The sequence below is a fragment of the Grampus griseus genome (assembly GCF_964374135.1).
Source record: "Grampus griseus genome assembly, chromosome: 1".
In the NCBI taxonomy this organism is placed as follows: Eukaryota; Metazoa; Chordata; class Mammalia; order Artiodactyla; family Delphinidae; genus Grampus; species Grampus griseus.
This window is the reverse complement of record NC_139017.1, coordinates 21,333,427-21,349,260: the sequence shown is the minus strand read 5'-3', so window position 1 is coordinate 21,349,260 and position 15,834 is coordinate 21,333,427. Positions and strand designations below refer to the sequence as shown.

The window sequence follows — 15,834 nt, the reverse complement described above, 5'->3', positions numbered from 1 at the left end:
GGTACTTACTGTGTCCATAGCCTCCTTCTCTCCCCGGATCTACCACGGGTTGCCCCCCAGGACCGTTTTTGCTCCCCTTACCCCCAAGGGATTTTTGGCTCTGTGTGGAGACATCTTGGGTTGTCATGCTTGGGGAGGGCTGCCAGTGCATCTAATGGGCAGAGGCTGGGAACGCTGCCACGCGTGCCGCAGCCCTCGGGACACCCCCATGATGGAGAATGAGCCGGCCGCAACCACCAGCAGGGCCGAGGTCGGGGAAACCCTTCTCCCTCTCAAGTCCTGCTTGTCCTGTGTTTCATCCCTGCAGGGCTCTGTGCCTTTGCTTTTCCATGGTGACAGCTAGATAAATGATAAAGGGACCAAGATATTGAGGCTACTTCTCGAGACACTGGTATTTAGCAGTCTCCAGCAGACCGAGACCCTGCTGGCAGAATAACTGTCTCCTGGCCCAGGCAGCCTGGGGCGTCTCAGCTTTGGAAGGAAGTCCTTGGGAGCCAACAGGCGCTCCCCCAGCCCCGGGGCTGCTGGTGCTCCCCAGAGGAAGTGCACACCCTGCCAGTGCCCGGCCCTGCGCCATGGCGGCCGATGAGTCCCACGGGGCCATCCCTTCCGTGACTGCTTCACTGTCTGGAGCAGCCCAGAGAAGGGCACCCCCAAAGCGGAATGACCCCCTACACACAATCACGTCTCATTATATCGGCACTGTCGGGGGGAGGTGGAGGTGCTCCGTTCTGCTCACATCCCAGCCCTGGCAAACACGGGGCTTCAGCCGCCTTCCGTGAGCTGCAAGCGCGACTGCAGCCAGAACAAATGATCCGAACCACATGTGTGCCCTCTCCCTCCCTTCCCCCTGCCGCTCCTGAGGAGCGGGGCCCTGAAAGGGAGAAGGAGAAGGGAGGATGCAGGCGGATGAGGACGCCGAGGCCTCAGGGTCACACTGTCGCACACCGAACTTGCACGGACGAACCAGACTCTCGGAAGGGAGGCCCTGCCCCGTGCCGCCCTCGGCTGCCCTGGACCGGGAGGACACAGCCTCCCGGTCGTAGGTGTCGACTCTGCCCCCCAGCTCCCCGCGACCGTGGACGCTGCGGTCACTACCAGATGGCGGAGTTACCAGCCAGCTCACCGTAGCCCTGTGTCTTCCTGCCATCCACATCCACAACCTCGCCTTCCTCCCCAACCCCTCCGTGCGCAGAGGCCCCAGCAGGCAAGGAGGTGGAGCCAACCCCATCTGAGATTCCTACTCCTCAGAATTCCTTCCTCACCTCCCGGAGGAACCAGAGGGTGAGGATCCACTTTCCTGGTTTCCTGGGGGCCTTCACAGTGTTGAACGAAAGGTAAAGTCTCAGTGCAGCTGGGGCAGCAAAACACAGGGGAGAGATCACGTCGGGGATCGCGGCAAGAGTGAACGTTAGAGGTTTTCTCACTCTGGTCCTGATCCCCAGAGAGAGAGAAACCATCAGTCATACAGCCTTAAGGTTCTCCGCCTCATGGGAAAAGGAAAGGACAGACATGTCACCTTGTTCCCATTTCACAGGTAGGTAAGTAGAGGCTTGAGACTGAAAATAGCAGGCGCGCTACAGGCAAAGCGAGTGCTGGGAGAGGAGAGAGCCCAAGTGTGGTGGCAGTGAGGAGCCTCCTGGCCTTTTGGGAAACATCAGGGAGCAATGGCCATTGCACGAGCCCTGAAAGTTGGAGCAGGAGACTTCACCGAGTCTCTTGAACTTTTCTCCAAACATCAGCGCCTTGGTCACCTCCTAATGCCAAGTGCTAGAGACGGACCCCATTGGTTGTTCAAGACACAGCAGGGCATGCTCCATCTCCCCTCCCCAGCCTCATTTCCGTACTCCCCTCAAGCCACACTCTCCCCAAAGGTAACTTGCAATTTGCAGTGATTAAACCCTTCTAAGTGTCAGCCTCTGGCACTCTGAGCTTTCCATGCATTATTTAATTTCATCCTCACAGCCCTCTGAGGTAGATACTACTATCATCCCCATGTTATGGATGAGGAAACCGAGGCTTAACGAGGACGGTGATTTACCCCATGTGATAGAGCCAGGAAGCGGCAGAACCAAGAGGCCAGCCTCTAACTGACGGACACCCAAGTCCTCACTCTGGACCTTGCCATTTACAGATGCTTACTGATGTACGTGGCTTGCTGGTCTCTGTGTGGAGACCATCCCACCTCGGAAGGTCAAGGATGGGAGGCCGGATCCCAACGCTGCAGTGGCCATAACGCACACGTGGCTTTTCATGTCCAAACTGAAGAAAATTAAAAATTCAGTCCCTTGGTTGCATTAGTCACACTTCAAATGCTCCACATGTGGCTTGCAGCTACCATATTGATAGTGTAGAACGTTCGCAGCACGGCTCAAAGTGCTGGTGGACAGTGCTGGTCTAGAGTCTGCCCCACTGCACACAGGCCACCCAACGCTGGCCCAGCCAGAGCAGACTGCCCTCCTCCTGGGGCTTCCTCGCCCCACAGTTGCTGCCCAGGACCCCACTAGGCCTCACAGAACACATGGCCCTTCGTTGCTGAAATCCCCTGGATGGGGGCCTCTCTGTGGCTGATGCCGTGGGGGATGATCTGAGCAAGGGTCTCAGGCCCTGGGGTGGAGATGTTACTGCTCAACAAACACGATCTGCAGCCTGGTGCCGGCGGGGGGTGGTGGAGAGGGGGGACTGCCAGTGGAAGTCACAGAACGTCAGAAGTAGTGAGACCTTACGGAACTAGGATCCAATCCCCTCAACTCAGAAATGGAGCAGAGTCCACACGGGGATGCGGCCTGGCTCCTGGCTCAGCGCCCGAACAAGCGCAAAGTCACACTCTGACCCACAGGCCCACGGGGAGCCAAGGAACCGTGTTAACTCTTTGCAAGTTTCCTCTGGCTTCGGAGGAACATGTACATGACAATGGGAGGGGGGATTCTTCGGGGAGGATTCCCACTGCCTCTCCTCCCTGGGGAGAGGAGGTCAGGGACAGCCAAGGAGAGATGTGCCCAACTTTAGGCCTCGGATGACGCAGGAACCCCGCTGTGTGATTGCCAAGGCTGGGGCAGCCAGGGCTGGACGGGGCCGCCGGGAGATTCATCCCTGGCGCGTTTATGGGCCTATCTCAGGTGCAGCAGGAAAGGAAGCTGGGAGCCCAGGCAGCAGCCACAGGGGAGAAAAGCTGTGAAAAAGCATTTGTAACCAGAAGAGCTGCCGGGGAGAGGACAGGAGGACTCACGGACCGCACACATCTGCCCCAGGAGCTGGGGGAAGCCACTGGGGTCAGGGACGGTGAGGGCAGTGCTGGGGCTGGCGGTGAAGCCATTGTTTTAAGAAACAGGAAAAAATATATTTATTTTTCCCCACCAAACCAGCCAACACTTATTTTCTAGTTCTTTTTTTTTTTTTTTTTTAACTACAAGCACTCTTTTTTTAAAAAGGCACCTACAAATTCCAATAGAGGGGCATCCTACAAAATCCCGGACCAGTACTCCTGAAAAGTGACAAGGTCAACCAAAACAGGCTGAGAAACTGTCACAGCCAAGAAGAGCCTTAGGAGACATGACAACTAAATGTAATGTGGGGTCCTGGATGGGATCCTGGGACAGAAAAAGGACCTTAAGTAAAAACTAAAGAAAGCTAAAGTATGGACTTTAGTTAACGATAATGTATCAATACTGGTTCATTAACTGTAGCAAATGTCCCACACTTAATAATGTAAGAAGTTACCAGTAGGGGAAACTGGGCTGGTGTGTTTGGAATTCTCTGTACTATCATCTCAATTTTTCTGTAAACCTAAAACTGTTCTAACAAAGTCTATTAAAATGTTTAAAAGGCACCTAGTAAAATGGCTTTTAAAAATTATAATTTAAGGGGGTTGGATCCAGGGCTGAGGCAGGCACCCCTCACCCCCGTCTCAGTGGGTCATGCCCAGGGCGGCAGCGGGGGAGGCGGATGACTGGGCAGTGTCCTCGCAGGAGACCATGCAGTTTCCAGTTACAACGCAGGGATCACAGCAAACACAGCTGCCACAGAAGCACTATGGCATTACCTCTCCCATCAGCTTAGCAGCCCCCAAGGAGACTGACTGCCTGCTTACACAGAAACTAATTGAGACTCTGAAGCCCTTTGGCGTTTTTGAAGAGGAAGGGGAACTGCAGCGCAGGATTTTTTAATTTGGGGAAAATTAAATAACCTGATAAAAGAGTGGATATGAGAAATCAGTGAAAGCAAGAATCTTCCACAATCTGTAATTGAAAATGGTGGTGGAAAAAGTTTTACATTTGGATCTTAGAGATCAGGAGTACATACAAAAGGTGCCGATATTAATGCGTTGTGTGTTGTGTGTGTTGCACGAAGACACGTTGATCGAAGTGATTTTTTCACCTCATTCTATGATAAGTTGAAATTACAGGAAGAAGTAAAAGATTGAAGAGCTGTTGAAGAAGCATTTGTACCAGTTATCAGACTGTGTTCTGATGGGATAGAGATTGATATTTTGTTTGCACGATTAGCACTGCAGACTTGGGCTTAAGAGATGACAGCCTGCTTAAAAATTTAAATATAAGATGCGTAAGAAGTCTTAATGGTTGCAGGGTAACCGATGAAATTGTACATCTAGTACCAAACACTGACAACTTCAGGTTAACCCTGAGAGCTATCACACTGTGGGCCAAACACCGCAACGTCTATTCCAATATATTAGGTTTCCTCGGTGGTGTTTCCTGGGCTATGCTAGTAGCAAGAACGTGCCAGCTTTATCCCAATGCAACCGCATCAACTCTTGTACATAAATTTTTCTTGGTATTTTCTAAATGGTATGTGTTTAGATTATATTAAAATAAAATGGATTGTAGACACTGAGAAAAATATATAATTTAAAAAGTTATTTACAGTATTTAAAAATGGGAAAATAGGGAGAGGTTGAATTTGTTCAGGACTCTGCAATTTGCCGATGTGTTTGCCTATATTAATCGCATTTTTCATCACAGCCCTGGGAAAGGAGTATTATCATTATTCCCATTTTATAGAAGAGGAAACTGAAGCTCAGAGAGCTTGGGTAACCTGCCCAAAGTCACCCAGGCTAGTAAGCAGGGGAGGAAGCAGGAACTGGAAACCTCCTTCCTGCACGCTTTTCCCACTGGCCCTGCCCTTCCCCACTCTCTGCTGAGCCGGGCTGTGGGGAGGGGCACCCCGTAGCCAAGCATCTCCTAGTGTTTGGGGGCCCACGTGACTTTTAGGGGTAGAGGCAAGGTGATCCACCTCTGAGGGGCCAGGTTACAAAGACACGGGGCTGTGTGGTTTCAACAGCTCTGACAGCGCTGGCAGCCTCGCGCCTTCCCCCAGGAAGCCGAGGGCCTATGGGGGCACCTGGCCAGGGCAGCTACCTTCCTCTGAGAGCTTTGAAGGCTCTGGGGCCCATGGGGGGCTCTGAGGGGGCAGTGGTTAAAGCCCAGCAGTGGCCCAGTGAAAACCAAAGGTAGGAGGAGCTCAGCTCTGGGACCTCCTGGGCTCCTGGGGCCACTCCATGGCCATCACCTGTAAGAAGAGGCTGAAAGCAGCAACTCCAGAGCCATATTTAGCTGTAGGGCCAGCCTGGCCGAGGTTCAGCCTGGGTCTCCAGCCCTTCCTCCAGATGGGCAAATTTTTCTTCACTGACTCAGTGCTGAGCCCAACCAGGGTCTGCAAAGCAGATGGCTCACGTCAGAGCAGTTCTGCAAACATGGCTGGAATTACTTTGGTGGGGCTTCCAGCTTACCCTCTGGGAAAGTGGGTGGGAGCTGGTGGATTAACCATTGCTGGGCAGCCCTGTGAAGGGAGGCAGGAGGCTGAGAAATGTACAAGTCCCAGGATGGGCCCCGCCCAGGTTCACTGGTGAACTGAGTGAGTCTCAGGGTAGAAAGTACAGGTAGGAAAATAAATTTTGCTTTGAGAATTTTACCTCCAAAATCCCTCAACATAGCCTCATGGCCACTTGTGATGGGAGTGAGAAGAGTGTGGAAAGCTTTACAATCAGATCAGGGTTCTTTCCTTTGGCAATTTTTAGCTTTGTGGCCTTGCATGGGCTCCCCACCCCCTGCCTCCAGATAAGATAAGTTTTCTTATCTGCAGAGTGGAGATGGAAATATTTACTTGGATGATTACATGAGACAATGCAATGAAAATGCCCCATGAGTTGCATACTGTTATACAGTGATAGGGGCTGTTATCGTTCCTGCTCTGAGATAAGAGATCTGCCCTCCGTGCTTTGATTCTCCAGCACAAGATTTACACTCAGTGTCAGGCATGAGGAACGACTCTAGAATAGCTGACTGCCCCGTCGTAGGGGATCTCGGAGGTCACCCCGTTGACTCTCCCCCTCCCTCCCATTTTCAGAAGAGACTGAGGTTCCAAGTGATGACGTGTCCAACGTCTGCCAACTAAGAGCTGAGCCTTGACTCATATCTCTGGTTGTGTGGCCAGGTGTCACTGCCGCAGCCCCCGTTCCTGATGCTTCTGAACCTGCTGGGACCTGGTGACAGTCACCACCCCATGCCCACCCTGTGTCCGGATGCCAGAATCAGAGCGAGAGTTCAGTCCACCACACTTCACAGATTGTAATCAAACCCAGATCCTCCAAAATAAAAGGCCAAGAGGACAAAACGGCCAATGTGGTGTAAAAAAAACCTTAGAAATCACAGACCTGATTACTGAGAAATGTTTTAAAGGACTTATGCTGAATCTTGTTTCTATTTGATTTGGTCCATATCATGGGGATTTTTACCCCAGGGAGTGTAAGCTTTGCAACTCCTCTCCAAATGGCCTGACAGTATTTAACCAGGACTTAAATCTTGCAATTTGGCCCTTAAGATGTCATTAAACTTTAAAGTAGATGCTTAGTCTAGGTGTGGAATTTAGCCCGGGTATGACAGTTGTCATTTTTTTTCCAGATTTCCTAAAGCCCCCATGGCTGGTCAAAGTCTCCATCAACTTCTAGCCCCGTTAACTTCCATTTTCTCTAACCACTGGACTTTCCTGGAGCACCCACCTAGGTGCCCTAGGCCCCCTGGGCATCTCTCTTTTGTGGGGTAGAGAAGGTGGGAAATGGGAGGTACGTTTTCTGTGGGTAAGAATGTGCTCCGGCATCTCAGGAATTTGCACACAGAGGCTGAGCTCAGAGAGCCACCCAGCCCTGGGTCATGCTCTCGGAGACCCATTTCACAAGGGGCTCCCAGTTGCCTGTCCTAACGATTCACACAAATGCCCTGACATCCCTCAGAGACTGAAAACTTTCCATGCCCCTTCTGGGGAGCCTAGCTCAGGGGTTAAACACACAGACGCTCTGCATTTGCATTCCAGGCCCTCACTTCAGCTGTTGGATGACCTCAAACAAGTCACTCCAAGCCTAGCTCAGGGGTTAAACACACAGACGCTCTGCATTTGCATTCCAGGCCCTCACTTCAGCTGTTGGATGACCTCAAACAAGTCACTCCAAGCCTAGCTCAGGGGTTAAACACACAGACGCTCTGCATTTGCATTCCAGGCCCTCACTTCAGCTGTTGGATGACCTCAAACAAGTCACTCCCAGGACAGAACCTCTGCTGGGTGGGCCAGGAAAGAAGGTACAATTCAAGATGATTAATTTTGTTACTGATAGACTGGTCTGGAAAGCAAGTTGGAGCTGATGGCTCGAAACAAGTTTTTGGTTATTCGCAGCAAATAATCTCCTCCAGCGATCATAGGCCATGAGTGAAAAAAATGAGCGTGGATTCTATGAGAATCTTAAATAGTGGTCCCAGGCCCCATCGTTAAGACTTCTTTGCAGAACCCTCAGGTCCTGTACAGCAATAAACAACAAGGTCCTACTGTATAGCACAGGGAACTATATTCAATATCTTATGATAAACCATGATGGAAAAGAATATGAAAAAGAATATATGTATAACGGAATCACTTTGCTGTACAGCCGAAATTAACACAACACTGTAAATCAACTTTACTTCAATAAAATAAATTAAAGAAAAAGAAAAAGAAAACTTGGGGGCTTTCGTGCCAAAGCTGGAGCAGGTTCCAATCTCAGCAGGCACTATGTCCAGAAAATCAGAGCTCAGCTACAGAGAGCAAAGTTTCAGACCCTCACGATTCAGCTACTCCAGTTGAACTTACTTGAATGAACATTTCAATTGCCTCTGTGACAATAAGCGCCCACATTCACTGTTGTGATACCATGGTGAGCTCGTCCTGCAAACACTGAGAACGCCCTGGTACGTTAACTTCCTCCCAGCAGTGAGTGTGAGGGTTTCCTCTTCCTCCACACACTGAGTCACCATCCCACCCCTGAACCCCAGAGATCTGATGTCTCAGTGCTGCAACCGGGCCTGGGCTAGGCCTCCCACCTGGCCCTCAGCCCAGAGTCTGACTGTTCCATGGGCCACTAGCAACACGGGCCCCGGGACATACAGACACCAAGGGTGGCTGAGATGCAGAAGCTCCTCCGTCTTCTAGTGGGAGTGTCTTTGTAACTTCAACAACTAGCCCAGGGCAGGGGACCCAGGAGGCCTCACCGCACATCTGTGCATTTGTCTGCCGCAGCACCGGGTCCTCAGGGGACAAGACATTCCAGGAAGCTTCTAGAACTGGAAATTGCCAAACTCTCTGGCAAGGGAGCAGAGCCATAGATCATCCCTCACGCCTTCTATCCACAGCCTTTCAGACAAGCCCCCGTAGCCTGTTTGAGATGCCATCACTTACCCAGGGCTCCTTGGCAGATGTCTGTGCGAGTGGCCCCTCCAGTAATAAATTGTGGATCATCGCAGATCTCCTGGAAACGAGACCCACAAAGTGCTGTCAACCCACCTGCCACGTGCTTCTGTAGTCAGGACACCTCGCTTCCCAGAAGGTGCATCGGACCCCCTCCGCCCCTTCCCCTCCCCTCTAGGGAGAGCTATGCAGTTACAGTTAGACTGCCACGGGACCCCAACGCTCCACAACGCCTACAGTCCACTTCATCACGCTACCTTCCTAGGGCCAGGGCAGTGCCAAGTCCAGCCTCCTCTGGGGGCCTTGAGACGGTCCACGCTCTGGAGCTGCCCCGCCCGCTATGCCGGTCCCTCTCTGTTCCTGCATGGAATTCCTCCCTCTCCCACGCTCTTCTCTCCTTTTCCACATCTTACCATATCTCAAGACCCACTGCCACCAACTCCACGAAGCTCTCCTTCACAGTCCAGCCCTCACCCATCCTTCTGATCCTGAATCCCAGAGTATGTGTACTCTGCAATTTAGCAGCTAGTTGTGTGCTATGTGGTGGTGCTGGGTACCAGTCTGTCTTCCTAACACTCACACGCTTCTTGAGGGCAGGGGAAGGTATCTAGCCTTCTGGATTCATCCACAGGCCATGATACTTGGGGGTCCACGTACCGTGAGCCTGCTGTGTGTCAATACTGTGTGTGGTACTTTATCTCAGGCAGCCCTTCCGGGAGCACAGATGGACACTGACACCATTTCACAGGTGGGGAGACAGGCTAAGAGATAAAACCACATATCCCAAGATACACTGCTCGTAAGCTGTAGATGGCACTGGGATTTGAACTCACCGGTGTAAACCATATATTCTTTCCCTCCTGCCCTGCCCCTAATGGATTACTAACAAGCCTCCAAGGGCTGTCCCACAAGTCGCCTGCTGGAACCTAACCCTGAACAGTGCTGGCCCTTCTGCAGCCCCCTCTGAGTATGCTTCCTGATTCTGAAGAGCCCCACCCCAAAACCACAGAGGAAGTCAGGGCATGAATCTGGGCTTCCCTCGGCCGGGACCCCTTGGTTGGTAAGAGCTCCACCCCAGAGCGCCCAGCCCCCTGTACCCATCCCCCCACCCCCCTCCCTGTCAGGCAGCAGCTTTTCTTGGGTGAGGCCTGGATCTAGACCCTGGCCATCCCAGCTTAGGCTGTAGGCTCTTTTGGAATCCGCAGCAGAACACACTCCTTTCACGCCTCTGCACTGTCCCTTCCCTGTTAAGGTTGGGCTGTTTGGGGGAATGACAGGGACAGTGAGAATGCTTTTCTGCGGAGGCAAATGAAGCCAGCTTGGCCCAAGGCCTGCCAGCCAAACACTTATCCTGCTGATGGAAGAGACTGGGTTTGGTGCTGGGAGCCCAAAAATCATACTGACAATCTTCAGTGTGCCAGGCACTTACCCTAGAAGGATTTTTCCACTATATTTGAGAAACTTCCTCACACCTCTGGCACCCTCTCCAAAGAAGGAAAAGTTTAGAGTGGCCCTTAGAGATGCTTCAGGAAATTGAAACTTGTCCACAACACGAAGGGCATGGAATTAAATACGGAACTTAACAGTCCCAGGAAAGGGGTTGAGGGCTTGGGCCTTGGAGTCAGACAACCTGGGTTTGAATTCTGGCTCTGTCACTTCTTATATGGGTTCTATGACCCTGGCAAGTTACTTCACCTCTTTAAGCCTCAGTTTCCTCATCTGTATAATGGGGATGGCGCTGACAAGTGTACCTACCACATCAGGTTGTTCTGAGGGTTAAATGAGATGACTATGTCCACATGCCTTGGTAAGAGCTCTATAAAAGTCACCTACTATTAATTATTACTGGAGGAGTTGATCATAATCACTGAACTTGAGGCAGGAGATGCAGGTGTGAGGCTAAGTTCAGCCAGCTGAGTATAAACAAATCATAAACCACTCAGAGGCCTTAGATGTTTCAGGGTAAGGTGGGGACTCACACACCTGCCCTCGCTCCCACCCGACTGGTGGTGCCGGCTTTTTCCTCGCTGTGCCTCTGCGTCAGCCACAGGGACTGCAGCCCTGTGCTCCTCAGCCTCCTTCCCAGCCCCCAGCCCTCTGTGGCCAGAGGAGCAGCCCCCGCTCCAGGGCTGGCCTGCTCCCCTGCCTCCCTCCTGCAACCCTACTCTCACTTCCTGGTGGCTCCGTTTCACCGTCTCCCCGCTGCTTTTCTCTCTGGGACCCGACATATAACACATTCCAATTGCTCTCATCTGAAAACCAGCCTCTCAAGCCCCAGGTCCCACTCTCCCTGACACTTTTCCTCCTCTCCTTTCACAGGCCCCCTTCTGGAATTAGCTGGGCACGCTCTTCATTTCCGGTTCCTTACTTTGGGGTCTACAGCCATCCGGCTTCTACCCCATTGCAATTCTATGCCACTGCAATTGCTCTGTTACAGTTACCAATGAGTTGCTTCCATCTAGATCCAGTGGACACGTGTCTATTCGCCTTGCCTGACCCGAACCACAGTGGTGTTGGAGAAGGCAGAGAGGGCGGCTGTGAGCTGTGGCTCTCGGACACCCATAGGCTGGACACAGTCCTGGCTCCACCCCAGACACCTGTATGAGCGAATAGCTAACCTCCCCCGGCCTCAATTTCTTCAACTGCTGAATGGGACAATAACAGCTACCCTCCCCCTTGGGTGTGCAGTGCACACCCTGTCCCGCCCTAATCTGGGGCCCTAAAATGGTCTCGGATCTCTATTTCCCCATCTGGAAGTCCTACAGGCATTTCCAACTGTTGGGTGACCTGTCTGTGGTCCCCTCACTAGCTCCTAAAGCCTTCAGGGGCAGAAACCATATGCACTGTGCCTGGCATTCAGTAGGTGTTCAAGATACGCTTATTGAGTGAATGAAAGAATAAGCAAAGAAGTATGTAAATTCACTTTGTAAACTGTAAAGTGCTATACAAATGTAAGGCGAATACATTCTCGTTTATCACTTTCACAGCTGTAATTCTGTTTGAGGCTAATTAGTCTTGCATTCACTCATTCCACAAATAGTCAGTCTTTGTTCACAGATGTATCCCAATCATTTAAGACACTGGCTGACATATAACAGGCACTCGATAAGTATTGTTAAATGAATGAATGAACGAATGAATGCATACTCTGAATGCACTGGGGATAGACTGGTGCACAATACACACATGGTCCCTGCAGTTCACTAGGAAGGACAAACAAATATATGTAATTACATTTTTAAGTTGTGAAAATGCTATGAAGGAAATTAGCAGGGTTCAGTGATAAAGAATAACAAGATGAGAAGGGGGCTGCTAAGAATGGTCAGGAAAGATCTCTTTGGGGAGGTGACATCTAACTAAGTCCCAAAGAGTAAGTGAGCCAGACCCCAGAAAACCAGGAAAGAGCATCCCTGGCAGGTGAGGCAGGAAAGAGATGGGTGCCCTTGAGAAACTAAAAGGTGCTGGGCCTGGTGCACCAGTGGGGAGAGGAAACTATGTAGGCATCGCCTCTTCTTTTAGACGAAGAAACGGAGGCAGGGAGGTTAAACGGCTCACGCAGGTTAGCAAGAAATGAACTCAAGTGCTCCAGGCCAAGGACACTTCCTACTGAACTTGCTGCCTACGGGCTGGGTTTGGAGTAACAGAAGGTGACTAGCGGGTGGGGGTGAGGGGCTCAGAGAAGTGGGAGCAGGGCGGGAATGTTTATTTCCCTAACAGGAGTCTGGAGCCTGTATTTCCCAGGAAGCCTCCTTGAGGTTTGGTGGGGGAAGATCGGTGAGGTGTCCCATAGGACATGGGGCCAGGAGGGGTTCCAGGGGAAATAGGATGGACAAACTAATCAGGAAGGGAACTGTTCCAAGGCCTGCCAGGGCAAGGAGGACAGAGACCCAGCGGGGCGGGATAAGGGAACACCGAGGGGCCCTTGAGATGCAGGGGTGAGGATTCTGGGAGGGTGAGTAAGGTGCAGGAATTGGCTCCTGGCTGCATCTCCCCTGTCCTTTTGATAATCCCCAGGGTAAATGTTACAGGGAGGTCGGCCCCCATTTGGAAAAATAAACAGGAAACTCCGACTGGATAAATCTAACCGTGGCTGCATGAGGCAATCCTTAGTCACAAAGGACCAGGCCAGGCGTGGAGTTTCTCCCTTCCTGAAGCAGCCTAACCGAGTTAGAGACCGACTTTTCCCGGTTGGATAGTGTCTCACTCACCCCACCCCCACCCCACCCCCGGCACCCTGCCTCCCTTCTCCGCAGACTCTCTCCCCACCGGAGTCCAACAAGTTTTCTCCAGGTTCCCCCTATATCAACCCAGTTTTTGTGAGTTTTTTTTGGCGGGACTGCTAGTGGGATTTATGGGCAGCGTGCATTTCGGCCCGTCCTGCGGGCGCCGTGGGTGGCAGAGGGGACACGGGCGACCGCGGAGCTTCCCCCGACCCCGCGCCTGCAGAGTCCCCGGCTGCGCAGCGCGGGGACGGGGCTCCCGGCTGCGGGGCTCGGCTCTGCGCGCTCCCCGGGCTCCCCGCGCGCTGGGCCTGGTTCTCGGCTGCCGCGAGGCCCGGTCGCTGCGCCTCCGGTCTCCGCGCCCCGCCCGCCCCGCATCCCGCCGCGGGCCCGCTGCCTACCGTGGGCCGCTTCCACTCGATGCCCCGGGTCTTGCTGGAGTAGGGTCCCAACTCCTTGAAGCCCAGGGAAGACGGGAGGGCCGGGAAGGACGGGTCCTGGAAGAGCGCCCCGGCCTCCAGGCACTCGTCCCGCAGCGCCGCGTAGTCCTGGTTGAGGTACTTGATGGCCCTCTCGTGCGAGCCCAGCCCCTCGGCCGCCTCCCGGTCCCTCGCCAGCTTGACCGCGATGCCCGCCATGGTCGGCCCGGTGTCCGCGCTGCGCGAGCGAGAGTCTCAGCGGCTGCTCTGCGCGTCGCTCCGCAGGGGCGCGGGCAGGGTTCGGCGCGCGGCAGCGGGACTGGGAGCGGCCGCCGCGGGTGATGATTCACCCGGCAGGGCAGCGCACTCCGCGCGTCGGGGCGTGGCCTGGCCGCTCCCCGCCAGCTCGGCGCGCGGCCCTAGACCCTGCCGGCCGGCGGCCTGCACAGCGCCGGCGGGAGGACGGCGGCGGCGGCCCACGGGTCCGGTGCTGCTACCTGCGGCCGGCGCCTGGGATGGACGAGCCGGCTCGCGCCGTGCACCTGGGCGTCCTGGTGGAAAAGTGGGGATTCAAACCCAACCCTGGGCGAAACGCGAGGCTGGGGCTGTCCTGACTCTCCAGGACACACCCTGTGAGTCAGAAGATCGGGGAGAGAGCTCCAGGGGACTAAATTAGCTCTGTGAGAAGGTTGTCCCTCCGCTATAGTCCCAATTGGCAGATGGGAGAACTGAGCATCAGAGAGGTTCAATGACATCATCCAATGTTGCACAACTAATTAGAGGCAGAACAGGAATTCTAAGTCACCAGAGGCATGTTACAATCATGACCAGTAGCTACACACTGCTACTGGTTAGCTATATGATCACAGATAGGGTGGCTAGATTTGGCAAATAAAAATACATCCACCTGTAATAGGAAAGAACAAATCTGACTCCATATTAGATCTGTTTTGTTGCCTGTGTTTAGTCATGCTAGCTCCGAACCTTTTGTAAAAGAATGTTATCTACAGCCTGAAATATACAGGATAGCCTATTCTCAGGGCCCTGACCTTTAAGAGTACATTCATATAGAGATAAAAAGTTGCAAAACAGAGAATAACTTTTGTTTCATTGGAGGTTTACAGGAACATCTTCACCTGACCAACATGAACAGCTACAAGAAGGAAGGATTCCAACACCAAGAAGTTTGCAACAACCAACCATGCCCCTCCCTCATCTTGCCTTTAAAAATGCTTTGCTGAACTTCTTGGAGAAGTTGGGGGCATTTTAAGCATGAGACAGCCTTCTTGCATAGCCCTGCAACAAATCTTTCTCTGCTCCAAACTCTGTTTCGGTTTGTTTGGTCTCGCTGTGTGTCAGGCACATGAACTTGCGTTTGGTAACACACCCAGTTAAATTTGATTTTCAGGTAAACACTAATGATTTTTAGTATAAGTATATCCCAAATATTGCACGGGGGCATACTTAAACTAAAAAATTATTTCCTACGTAGGGGAGCAAAATTTGCCACCCCAAAATATCTCTCTGGCATGTGGATTATTTTGAGCTGAAAACAGTCAAGGCCCAAAAGACTCAGGAAGAAGCTTTGACCTTCCCGGTAACTGCCTAAAGAATTTAGATAAAGGGCCTCTTTTCAGAAGAGAGCCATCACCAGAGATGTGTGCAAAGAATGTGGGCTCACTGTGGTGGGGAAGACTGGCCTAGAGACCAGATTCCTCCCTGAGTCCCATTGTCTCCACCTGGCCCAGCAAACATCTGTTTACCAAATATTTGCTTTTCCATCTCCAAGTCAGTTGTCTTCTGCCCCTTTGAAGTCCCAAACCCCTACCACCAACATCCTCATTTGTCTTTAGCTGAAGATGGTGTTTAAGGAGAGGGCTTCAGCCAGTTTGGCGAGTTACTCAGTTTTTCTGGCTCTCTCCCATGTATACGTGGTATTAAACTTTTATTTGATTTTCTCTTGTTAACCTGGCTCATGTCACTTTAATTTTTAGACCAGCCGGAAGAACATAGAAGGGTGGAAGAAAATTTCTTCTTCTCTAATTGCTATTTATCTGAAACTCACTTTTAACTGGGAGGACGGAGTCCATATTGGTAAAGCCTTTAGAACACTGCCTGTGTTAGGGGCCACTGTGACCATTCTGCTCGTTGAAGAGGTAGCGTGAGATTCTTGGCTCATACACAAGAATGGGTGTGTGCCAAGGAGTGCGGTCGTCCCTTCCTCTCCAGCTCTGTGCTAATATGGAAGAATTCGTGTTTCAGTGGAAAGCTATGCACTGTTTAGAACAGTACTTCTTTTTTTTATTTTTTTTAAAAATTTATTTATTTATTTTTGGCTGCGTTGTGTCCTCGTTGCTGCGCGTGGCATTTCTCTAGTTGTGGCGAGCGGGGGCTACTCTTCATTGCGGTGTGTGGGCTTCTCTTGTTGTGGAGCACGGGCTCTAGGCGTGCGGGTTTCAGTAGTT

The 15,834-nt window shown here is 52.1% G+C and overlaps 1 protein-coding gene and 1 pseudogene across 2 annotated transcripts in view; one reads left to right on the top strand and one right to left on the bottom strand.

Annotated features, from left to right (window-relative positions):
* CAPN2 (calpain 2) overlaps nucleotides 1-13,743 on the bottom strand; it is a 62,617-nt gene extending 48,874 nt beyond the window's left edge. The window contains exons 1-2 of the mRNA XM_082655937.1: nucleotides 13,352-13,743; nucleotides 8,722-8,791 (exon numbers count right to left, since the gene is read on the bottom strand). Coding sequence (XP_082512063.1) covers nucleotides 8,722-8,791; nucleotides 13,352-13,588 — 307 coding nt within the window. The 5' untranslated portion in view covers nucleotides 13,589-13,743. The remainder of the gene's footprint in view (nucleotides 1-8,721; nucleotides 8,792-13,351) is intronic.
* On the top strand, nucleotides 3,975-4,830 carry LOC309827214 (poly(A) polymerase alpha-like; annotated as a pseudogene). Its single transcript has one exon. The product of its transcript is annotated as a poly(A) polymerase alpha-like (transcript).
* Nucleotides 13,744-15,834: the final 2,091 nt, after the last annotated feature.